At 49.5% G+C, this 12,136-nt stretch overlaps 1 protein-coding gene across 1 annotated transcript; it reads right to left on the reverse strand.

The window, feature by feature from the left end:
• Positions 1–1,760: 1,760 nt before the first annotated feature.
• LOC138278615 (serine-rich adhesin for platelets-like) lies at positions 1,761–11,774 on the reverse strand. The gene has a single exon (XM_069219268.1). It carries the CDS (start codon positions 11,772–11,774, stop codon positions 1,761–1,763), a length of 10,014 nt encoding a protein of 3,337 aa, XP_069075369.1.
• Positions 11,775–12,136: the final 362 nt, after the last annotated feature.

Raw genomic sequence — 12,136 nt, forward strand, 5'->3', positions numbered from 1 at the left:
CATTTGTGCCCATTAAAGCATTTCCAAAGGCTGGGGGAGGCTACTCCTCCCCAGCCCTTCACATGTATTTCCAAAGGGAGAGGGTGTAACACCCTCTCTCAGAGGAAATCCTTTGTTCTGCCTTCCTGGGACCAGGCTGCCCAGGCCCGGGGCTGGGGGGGGGGGCAGAAACTTGTCTGAGGGGTTGACAGCAGCAGTAGCTGCAGTGGAGACCCCAGAAAGTTAGTTTGGCAGTACCCGGGTTCTGTGCTAGAGACCCGGGGATGCATCGAATTGTCCGCCATGTTCGGAATTACCATTGTGACGGTACATATAGGTATTGACATATATGTAGTGCACGCGTGTAATGGTGTCCCTGCACTCACAAAGTTCGGGAAATTTGCCCTGAACAATATGGGGGCACCTTGGCAAGTGCCAGGGTGCCCACACACTAAGTAACTTGGCACCTAACCTTCACCAAGTGAGGGTTAGACATATAGGTGACTTATAAGTTACTTATGTGCAGTGTAAAATGGCTGTGAAATAACGTGGACGTTATTTTACTCAGGCTGCAGTGGCAGTCCTGTGTAAGAATTGTCTGAGCTCCCCATGGGTGGCAAAATAAATGCTGCAGCCCATAGGAATCTCCTGGACCCCCAATACCCTGGGTACCAGGCTACCATATACAAGGGAATTATAAGGGTTTTCCAGTGTGCCAATGAGAATTGGTAAAGTTAGTCACTAACCTGCAGCGACAATTTTAAAAGCAGAGAGAGCATAAACACTGAGGTTCTGGTTAGCAGAGCCTCAGTGAGACAGTTAGGCATCACACAGGGAACACATATAGGCCACAAACTTATGAGCACTGGGGTCCTGGCTAGCAGGATCCCAGTGACACATATCAAACACACTGACAACATAGGGTTTTCACTATGAGCACTGGGCCCTGACTAGCAGGATCCCAGTGAGACAGTAAGAACACCCTGACATAAACTCACAAACAGGCCAAAAGGGGGGGTAACAAGGCTAAAAAGAGGCTACCTTCCTACAGCAACCCACTACTAAATTTTGACGCAAAGACGTACATTTGGTGCACTGTAGTTATTCAATAATTTTGTGTGTCAAAGAGGAGGAGGTGCTGCTCTCTGTTGAGGCTTAGCTCTCAACGGTGCAGCAGGTTAAGTGTTACCAGGACCCATGGGCTACAAGGGACCCTCTCATCCTCATTAACACATGTTTAATTAACAACTTTTTAAAATATATTGTAGTGACCAAATTGGTATATATTTCATAGGTTGTTGCTTTATGGATCTGCACTGTGGCAAAATAATGTATAAAGAAGCTGTGACAAAACTACATACTTGGTTGGCTCAGCTTGCCTGCCATTACCTCCATGTATATATTGCTTCTATAGTTAAAAGTAAACAAGGCTTTGCATTATGAGTTCTGCATAGTCCCCACCCTCCCCATGGTCTTCTATGCAGCGACCATCACTCTTCCAGAGAGATAACTCACCATTTCTGCCTTGTTATGCGCCTTCTTCCAAGATAGCATGAGCAGCATACTGAGCGCCATGAGCGAGGCAAAGAACTAGAGATCATTCCTCGGTGTGAGGGAGAATTAATTCTACACAGAAAATCAAAAGATGAACGGATACAGGGAAGTCCAACATGAGATAGGGGCATGATGGTGCTAAAAATGGCCAGGCAGCAATTCCTAAACACGTGTATTAATGATGTGGCAGAGAACGCTTGGGCAAACGTGGCAGGGTAAAGTCAAGGTCAAGGCTCATATTTCATGCTACGGAATAAATAAAGGTAGGTTCTGATGGGGCACAATTCAGAGGTGTACGTTTTCTCAGTGGATAGAGCATAAGGGTCAGAAGTACTGGTGTACCGAGAACAAGAACATGACTTTCCTGGGGAGGAAAACGCCGAGCTGATGTTTTTAGAGGGTAGCGTGCAGGAGCAGCTGTCAAATAAAGAGGAAGAAAAGAGGGCAGTTTGTTCTAGGGAAGAAGCACCAGAAGCAGAAGGAGAAATGTGTCTCTTGTAGGTGCAATGACGTGAGACATCCCCGGAGGAGGAGGAAGTGGAGAAATCTCTAATCTCTAGGGACGGTGAGCAAGGATCAGTGCGCCCTAAGTGAGAAGCAGACGAGGCTGCATGCTTGGGACACAATGTACCCCCATAACTGGAGGTCACAGTTTTCATATCATCTAAGTAGTTAGCCCATGGGCCAGTACTCTCTGGGGGAGAGGCAGGAGGGGCAACTTTTGTGTCACAGATACTACAGGGTGAGGCATCTCTTGAGGAAAAAAAAGGGAGCTCAGTAGTCTGTAAGGAGGAAGAATAGAAATTGCTTTTTCCATGGGTAGAAACTGAGGAGGCGAAAGTCTTGGGGCAGACAGAACATTTGGTCCCCTTGAAGCAAACATTCTCATCATCACTCTGTAAAGAATAAGCAAGTGGCTCAGTTTTCCTAAATAAGGACCAAGAGCAGGTGGCATTATTACCATGGGTAGAAACTGAGGTGGAAACATTCTTGGGGCAGTCAGAATGGCTGGTCTCCCCGAAGCAAACACCCTCATCAGTACCCTCTGGAGAGTAAGCAAGGGGCTTAGCTTTCGTAAATGAGGACGAAGAGCAGGTGGCATTATTACCATGGGTAGAAACTGAGGAGTCTATATTCTTGGGGCAGACAGAACAGCTGGTCCCCCCGAAGCAAACACCCTCATCGTTACCCTCTAGAGAGTAAGCAAGGGGCTTAGCTTTCCTAAATGAGGACCAAGAGCAGGTGGCATTACTCCCATGGGTAGAAACTGAGGAGTCTATATTCTTGGGGCAGACAGAACAGCTGGTCCCCCGGAAGCAAACACCCTCATCGTCACCCTCTAGAGAGTAAGCAAGGGGCTTAGCTTTCCTAAATGAGGATGAAGAGCAGGTGACATTACTTCTATGGGTAGAAACTGAGGGGTCTATATTCTTGGGGCAGACAGAACAGCTGCTCCCCCCGAAGCAAACACCCACATCATTACCCTCTAGAGAGTAAGCGAGGGGCTCAATTTTCCTTGATGAAGAGAAAGAAGAGGTGAGATTATTGGTACTCACACCATGAGAGAAGGAACAACTGGAAGAGGAAACAGTGGGAGGTGTATTCCCTGGCATGAAGACAGAGGGGACAAGATCGCTGGGGCTGGCAGCACAAGTACAAGCATAATTTGGGCATATCGAAGAGTTTAAATTCCGTTGGGAGCTTTCACATGACTCATCGTCATCCCATAAGGAAGGAACACTGGGAGAAATATTTCCGCAAGAGACAACAGGTTGGCTGTGGCCACAAGAGGAGCAGGGAGCTCTAGCTTCGGAATCCCTTTCATAGGATAATGTCAGAATATCGGTGTCAAATGTGACCGAGCGATTTACTTGATTGACAGCCTGGATGTCATTTTTCCCTGAAGGGACAACAGAGAGGTCGTCGTGAATGTCAGATTCCTCTACAAAGGCAACAGAGATGTTATTTTTTTCCGGAGAGACAACTGGGACATCAGGTGCCATGGGAGAGGCAACAGGGAGATCGGATTTTTCTGGAAAGACGTCTTGGATGTCAGTTTTAACTGGCGAATTGATAGAGAGTTTGGTTTTTACCGGAGAGACATCCTGGGTGTTACTTTGCAGTAGAGAGGTGTCAGAGAGGTCAGTTTTTACTGGAGAGATGTCCTGGGCATCACTTTCCAATGCAGAGCCAAAAGAGAGCATTTTTCCCCCTGGTGAAACAACTAGGTCATCAGTTGCCACTGGAGAGACGTCCTGGACATCAGTCTCCATTAGAAAGGGGGCAAAGAGGTCAGTTTTTACTGGAGAGACATCCTGGGCACCACTTTCCACTGGCAATTCAACAGCCAATTTTTTGTTTTCTGGAGAGACAACTGGGATGCCGGTTTCCACTGACACCTCAGTTTTCACGGAGGAGATGACAATGAGATTAGATTTAACTGGACAGGAAAGAGAGAGATCGCTTTTTACAGGCGAGGAAATGGAAAGGTCAATTTTCTCCGTAGCAGAAAGACCGAGGTCAACTTTGACAAAGAGAGTTTCTTTCACTGGGGCGGAAGGAGATGCATCGCATTTCTCAGTCTCTAAAAAGCAGGCAGGGGAATCCATTTTCTTTAAGGTGGGCATGGAGAGGACTGAATTCTCAGAAGGGTGGGCAGAAGGGTCCATTTTTTCTGTGGAGACAGGGAAATCAGTTTTCTCTTCACCAGAGATACTGTGACTAGTTTCCTCTTGGAAGAAAGGAGGGAGGTTGGTTTTCTCTGTGGTGGAAAAGGATGATACAGCTTTATCTAGCCTCGACATCAAGACCTCAATTGTTTCTGGACGTGGAATAGAAGGTTTGGTGGTCTCTGTGCCAGAGATAGGTAAGCTGGTTTCCTCTGAGAGTAATACAGGGAGGTCATGTTGCTGTGATATCGAGACGTAGGCTTTCTCTGTTGTGGAGGAAGAGTAGTCAGGCATCCCTGATGGAACTAAAACAGACTCACTTTTGCCCAAGAGCTGAGGAGGGAGGTCAGGGCTCATGAAAGGTGGAGCAGAATGGTCAGTACACCCTGGCAAAGACATATCAGCAATCCGTTGACTGAGCAGGGAGGTTGGTATTCCCTCTAGCGTCGACCATAGATGTTGGTATTTCTTCAGAGGGAAGCAAATATTTTTGTATTCAATGGAGGGAGCTGCACAGGAGTGGACTTTCTCTAGGTGTGGAACAGATGGGTTCATATCCATTGTGGAAGGCAATAAGAAGCCACTTTCCTGTAAGGTGGAACCAGACAGAAGAGTACAGTCAGTGTCCACTGAAAGAGGAGAAGAGGAGGCACCGCTCTCCACTATGGGAGTAGTAGCTTCTGGTGGGGGAGCAAAGTCAGTGTACACTGAGGGGGGAGAAGAGGAAGCACCACTCTCCACTATGGGAGTAGTAGCTTCTGGTGGGCGAGCAAAGTCAGTGTACACTGAGGGGGGAGAAGAGGAAGCACTGCTCTCCACTATGGGAGAAGTAACCTCTGGTGGGCGATAAAAGTCAGTGTCCACTGAAAGGCGAGAAGTGGAGGCACAGCTCTCCACTATGGGAGTAGTAACCTCTGGCGGGCGATAAAAGTCAGTGTCCACTGAAAGACGAGAAGTGAAGGCACTGCTCTCCACTATGGGAGTAGTAACCTCTGGCGGGCGATAAAAGTCAGTGTCCACTGAAAGGCGAGAAGTGGAGGCACAGCTCTCCACTATGGGAGTAGTAACCTCTGGTGGGCGATAAAAGTCAGTGGACACTGAGGGGGGAGAAGAGGAAGCACTGCTCTCCGCTATGGGAGTAGTAGCTTCTGGTGGACGAGCAACGTCAGTGTACACTGAGGGGGGAGAAGAGGAGGCATCTTTCCTGAAGAGAGATGCAGAGGCACTGCTGTCCACAATGGGAGTAGTAGTCCTTGATGGCACTGGTGCAAGGGCGATAATCTTCGATGAATGAGCATAAATATCTGTTGCCGCAGGAGCTGGTGTAGTAAGATCTATATATGAGGTGGTACACGGAGAAACATTGGTATCTACGACAGGTGTGGAAAAGGTATCGGAAATCCCTCGATGGTGATCAAAGAGATTTCCATCAACCCCAAGGGGAGCGGGGATGGTAACATCGAGTAAGGGGGGAACAGAAGAATCTGTTATTGTCAAGAAGCATACAGAAGCATCTTCTGATGGGGAAGCAAGCCTGTCTGTTACTGAAGGGGCAGGTACCCAGAGATTAGGTATGTCAGTATCTGACACAGGGACAACAACGATGAAGGTACTCCACTCATGAAGGTGTGGAGCTGGTCTTCTACTAGGAGGGCGCCAGACATGTAGATATTTCAAACGATGAGGACAAATATGGCGGTATTCAGAGGAGTCGATATTCTCCGATGGGTGAAAATGAGAGCCAGTTTCTAACACATTGGGTTTCAAAGAGGCAGAAGGTGCGACATCAGTACCCATAGATTCTGGGAGAGTAGGGGTGCCATCCACTAAAGGGGGATCAGAGCAGGTGGGACCCCTTGAATCTGATGAAGCGATAGGAAAGAATGAGGGATCCAGAGCCAGAGATGAGTACAGGTCAAATAGGGATGTTGATGTGCTTTTTTCCAACATATGAGGTTTCAAAGAGGCAGAAGGAGTACCATCAGTATCCAGAGACGCTGGAAGAGAAGGGGTGCCATCCACTAAAGGGGGAACAGAGCAGGTGGCAACCCTTGAATCAGATGAGACAGTAGGGACGAATGAGGGATCCACTGCCAGAGATGAGTACAGGTCAAGCAGGTGTGTTGAAGTGCTTTTTTGCAACATATGAGGTTTCAAAGAGGCAGAAGGAGTACCATCAGTATCCAGAGATGCTGGAAGAGAAGATGTGCCGTCCACTAAAGAGGGGACAGAGCAGGTGGCACTGCTTGAATCAGAGGAGCCGATAGGGAAGAATGAGGGATCCACTGCCAGAGATGAGTACAGGTCAAATAGGGATGTTGATGTGCTTTTTTGCAACATATGGGGTTTCAAAGAGGAAGAAGGAGTACCATCAGTATCCAGAGATGCTGGAAGAGAAGGGGTGCCGTCCACTAAAGGGGAGACAGAGCAGGTGGCAACGCTTGGAACAGATGATATAGTAGGGAAGAATGAGGGATCCACTGCCAGGGAAGGGTACAGGTCAAATAGGGATGTCGATGTGCTTTTTTGCAACATATGGGGTTTCAAAGAGGCAGAAGGAGTACCATCAGTATCCAGAGATGCTGGAAGAGAAGGGGTGCCATCCACTAAAGGGGGGACTGAGCATGTGGCACTGCTTGAATCAGATGAGGCGATAGGAAAGAATGAGGGATCCAGAGCCAGAGATGAGTACAGGTCAAATAGGGATGTTGATGTGCTTTTTTCCAACATATGAGGTTTCAAAGAGGCAGAAGGAGTACCATCAGTATCCAGAGACGCTGGAAGAGAAGGGGTGCCATCCACTAAAGGGGGAACAGAGCAGGTGGCAACCCTTGAATCAGATGAGACAGTAGGGACGAATGAGGGATCCACTGCCAGAGATGAGTACAGGTCAAGCAGGTGTGTTGAAGTGCTTTTTTGCAACATATGAGGTTTCAAAGAGGCAGAAGGAGTACCATCAGTATCCAGAGATGCTGGAAGAGAAGATGTGCCGTCCACTAAAGAGGGGACAGAGCAGGTGGCACTGCTTGAATCAGAGGAGCCGATAGGGAAGAATGAGGGATCCACTGCCAGAGATGAGTACAGGTCAAATAGGGATGTTGATGTGCTTTTTTGCAACATATGGGGTTTCAAAGAGGAAGAAGGAGTACCATCAGTATCCAGAGATGCTGGAAGAGAAGGGGTGCCGTCCACTAAAGGGGAGACAGAGCAGGTGGCAACGCTTGAATCAGATGAGGTGATAGGGAAGAATGAGGGATCCACTGCCAGGGAAGGGTACAGGTCAAATAGGGATGTTGATGTGCTTTTTTGCAACATATGGGGTTTCAAAGAGGAAGAAGGAGTACCATCAGTATCCAGAGATGCTGGAAGAGAAGGGGTGCCGTCCACTAAAGGGGAGACAGAGCAGGTGGCAACGCTTGGAACAGATGAGATAGTAGGGAAGAATGAGGGATCCACTGCCAGGGAAGGGTACAGGTCAAATAGGGATGTCGATGTGCTTTTTTGCAACATATGGGGTTTCAAAGAGGCAGAAGGAGTACCATCAGTATCCAGAGATGCTGGAAGAGAAGGGGTGCCATCCACTAAAGGGGGGACTGAGCATGTGGCACTGCTTGAATCAGATGAGGCGATAGGAAAGAATGAGGGATCCAGAGCCAGAGATGAGTACAGGTCAAATAGGGATGTTGATGTGCTTTTTTCCAACATATGAGGTTTCAAAGAGGCAGAAGGAGTACCATCAGTATCCAGAGACGCTGGAAGAGAAGGGGTGCCATCCACTAAAGGGGGAACAGAGCAGGTGGCAACCCTTGAATCAGATGAGACAGTAGGGACGAATGAGGGATCCACTGCCAGAGATGAGTACAGGTCAAGCAGGTGTGTTGAAGTGCTTTTTTGCAACATATGAGGTTTCAAAGAGGCAGAAGGAGTACCATCAGTATCCAGAGATGCTGGAAGAGAAGATGTGCCGTCCACTAAAGAGGGGACAGAGCAGGTGGCACTGCTTGAATCAGAGGAGCCGATAGGGAAGAATGAGGGATCCACTGCCAGAGATGAGTACAGGTCAAGCAGGTGTGTTGAAGTGGTTTTTTGCAACATATGGGGTTTCAAGGAGGCAGAAGGAGTGCCATCAGTATCCAGAGATGCTGGAAGAGAAGATGTGCCGTTCACTAAAGAGGGGACAGAGCAGGTGGCAAAGTTTAAATCAGAGGAGGCGATAGGGAAGAATGAGGGATCCACTGCCAGAGATGAGTACAGGTCAAGCAGGTGTGTTGAAGTGCTTTTTTGCAACATATGGGGTTTCAAAGAGGCAGAAGGAGTACCATCAGTATCCAGAGATGCTGGAAGAGAAGATGTGCCATCCACTAAAGAGGGGACAGAGCAGGTGGCACCACTTGAATCAGATGAGGCGATAGGGAAGAATGAGGGATCCACTGCCAGGGAAGGGTACAGGTCAAATAGGGATGTCGATGTGCTTTTTTCCAACAGATGGGGTTTCAAAGAGGCAGAAGGAGTACCATCAGTATCCAGAGATGCTGGAAGAGAAGGGGTGCCATCCACTAAAGGGGAGACAGAGCAGGTGGCAACCCTTGAATCAGATGAGGTGATAGGGAAGAATGAGGGATCCACTGCCAGGGAAGGGTACAGGTCAAATAGGGATGTCGATGTGCTTTTTTGCAACATATGGGGTTTCAAAGAGGCAGAAGGAGTACCATCAGTATCCAGAGATGCTGGAAGAGAAGGGGTGCCGTCCACTAAAGGGGGGACAGAGCAGGTGGCAACGCTTGAATCAGATGAGGTGATAGGGAAGAATGAGGGATCCACTGCCAGGGAAGGGTACAGGTCAAATAGGGATGTTGATGTGCTTTTTTGCAACATATGGGGTTTCAAAGAGGAAGAAGGAGTACCATCAGTATCCAGAGATGCTGTAAGAGAAGGGGTGCCGTCCACTAAAGGGGAGACAGAGCAGGTGGCAACGCTTGGAACAGATGAGATAGTAGGGAAGAATGAGGGATCCACTGCCAGGGAAGGGTACAGGTCAAATAGGGATGTCGATGTGCTTTTTTGCAACATATGGGGTTTCAAAGAGGAAGAAGGAGTACCATCAGTATCCAGAGATGCTGGAAGAGAAGGGGTGCCGTCCACTAAAGGGGAGACAGAGCAGGTGGCAACGCTTGGAACAGATGAGATAGTAGGGAAGAATGAGGGATCCACTGCCAGGGAAGGGTACAGGTCAAATAGGGATGTCGATGTGCTTTTTTGCAACATATGGGGTTTCAAAGAGGCAGAAGGAGTACCATCAGTATCCAGAGATGCTGGAAGAGAAGGGGTGCCATCCACTAAAGGGGGGACTGAGCATGTGGCACTGCTTGAATCAGATGAGGCGATAGGGAAGAATGAGGGATCCACTGCCAGGGGAGGGTACAGGTCAAATAGGGATGTCGATGTGCTTTTTTGCAACATATGGGGTTTCAAAGAGGCAGAAGGAGTACCATCAGTATCCAGAGATGCTGGAAGAGAAGGGGTGCCGTCCACTAAAGAGGGGACAGAGCAGGTGGCACTGCTTGAATCAGATGAGGCGATAGGAAAGAATGAGGGATCCACTGCCAGGGAAGGGTACAGGTCAAATAGGGATGTCGATGTGCTTTTTTGCAACATATGGGGTTTCAAAGAGGCAGAAGGAGTACCATCAGTATCCAGAGATGCTGGAAGAGAAGGGGTGCCATCCACTAAATGGGTGACAGAGCAGGTGGCACCACTTGAATCAGATGAGGCAATAGGAAAGAATGAGGGTTCCACTGTGAGGTATGGGTACAGATCAAATAGGGGTGCCCTAGAGGCTGTTTCCAGTGAAGTGTTAGGCAGACGGCTGGAGTCTAAGGCAGGAGCCGAAGATGTATCCGTTTTGCCAGAAGGGTGGATGATGCATACCGAGGAGGTATTATGTCCCGAGGGAGGAGGGAGGTCTGACAGAGGCCCAGAAGTGTTGGTATCTTCCGGGTGAATAGTCTTGGGAGAGGTTAACCCTGGAGACGAGCTAGTATCATCACGATGAGGGCAAACCTGGGGGGTCAGTAATTTAAGGCCAGGCCAGAAGAAGCTCTTTTCCGATGAATCTGAGGTGGAAGAGTGTATGCCTTTTACCTCAGAATGAGGATATATGGTACTGGATCTCTTTATTGAAACGTCAAGCTGTTCCTCAAAGGATTGATCACGGGTGATGTCCTTGCAAGAACAAATAGAGTGGGTGCTGCTAGGGATGGAAGAAGGAAGAGAGGGAGTGGTGCCAGGAATAGAAGAACTAAGAGAAGGGATGGATATGGAAGCACGAATAGGAGCGGTGGTGCCAGGGATGGAAGCATGGAGAGAGGGTGCGGTGTTGTCAGACTTGGGCAAACAGGTGGTACTATCTAAACGGGAAGAAGCCGCAGACTTCACAGGAGATGGATTGGCATTGCCTGGCGGGAAAGTGGTGTCTGAGTCTTTCTCCCCAGGACGAGGAGACACAGAGTAGAGTTTCTTCAACAAACATTCAAGATGTTCCGCAAAGGATGGACCACGGGTGTTATTCTTGCGATAAGTAAGTAAGGGAGTAGCGTTGTCGGAAAGAGACGAACGAAGAGAGGGAGGGGGGTTTGCAGGGATGGGAGGAAGAGGGGAGACAGCACGGTTGTCAGGGATGGAAGGGGGAAGGGAGGAAGCAGGGTTGTAGAAGATGGAAGGAGGCAGGGAGGAAGCGGGGTTGTCAAAGATGGAAGGAGGAAGGGGGGACATAGTTTTGTCGGAGGTGGGCAAACGGTTGGTTCTCTCTGAATGGGGACAAGCTGCATGTGGAAGGGGTGGCGGATCAGGTTTAACAGGGGTGAGGTTTGTGTCTATTCTGGGGTCAGATTCCCTGGAGGGAAGGGTAGAGGGGTCATCCTTGAATAAGGGGTGAGTAGAAGGTTTGGGCTCTTCTAAAGGTGTTGGGGAGGTTGGCACACTGTCCGATTTCTTCTCCGGGGATGGCACAGTTAGAGCACCTTCTACTTGGCTGACACCACAGGTGTCAGCGGTCTCGGAGACTGACATAGGGTTGTTGGTATTTTTCGGGGGGTTAGTATTCTCCGAGGGAATTTGGGGGGTCTGTAAACTAGAGTTATTTTTCGCACGCTCCAAGGCGCACCGGATGCAAGAATCTTTACATTGATCCGAGGTGGTGGCGTCGTCGAGTTTCTCCCCAGGATACAGCTCCTCGAATCTCCTTAGTACTTCTTCAAAGCGCTTCACAAAGGATGGGCTGGGGGGGACGTCCCTGCAAGTACAACGAGAGCTAGAGGTGCTGTCGGGGACAAAAGGGAAGGAGGGAGTGGGGTTGGAGGAAGGGACAGAGGGAGAGGCGCTGGGAGAAGGAGCAGGGGTAGCGGTGTGGGCATCAGTTGGCAGGGGGCACGGTGCCACGTTCTCTTCAGGCCGAAGGCGGGTGCCCTTCTCCGGGGCGGGCGGCCTAGAGGCGTCGTTGATGTCCGAGGGCCGCATAGGGGAGAACTGGTTGATATTAGCTAATGGAGGATGCTGTCTATTTGAGGAGCTCATGTTGGGGGGCGTCAGAGGCGGGCTTCCTTCGGACTGGGCGCTGCTGCCTGGCCATGTGGGGCGGATGGGCAAGGGAGGGCAGGAGGGAGAGGATGTCTGCAAAGACTGATGTACTGGGTATTTACTCCGCGCCCATTGTGACCATCACCCGTGATGTCATAAAGATGTGTTTGGAGCTTTGCGCAGCGGCTGCGTTTGTTGCCTGACGCCGCAGCGGACAGGCTTTGACGCCAATAAGACAGTCAAGCCATCCTGAGTGAGATCTCGCCCCTAACTGTAAATGACACGCCGCCTCGGGGCCACCAGACACAAGGGTTCCCTCAGTGCACCCCTCCTCTGCACAGTGCACACATAGCTACAGC

The sequence above is a fragment of the Pleurodeles waltl genome, chromosome 2_2 (genome assembly GCF_031143425.1).
Source record: "Pleurodeles waltl isolate 20211129_DDA chromosome 2_2, aPleWal1.hap1.20221129, whole genome shotgun sequence".
Classification (NCBI taxonomy): Eukaryota; Metazoa; Chordata; class Amphibia; order Caudata; family Salamandridae; genus Pleurodeles; species Pleurodeles waltl.

Bases quoted from the DNA above. Each gene is read 5' to 3' on its own strand.
- LOC138278615 (XM_069219268.1), bottom strand. From the start codon at position 11,774: ATGAGCTCCTCAAATAGACAGCATCCTCCATTAGCTAATATCAACCAG.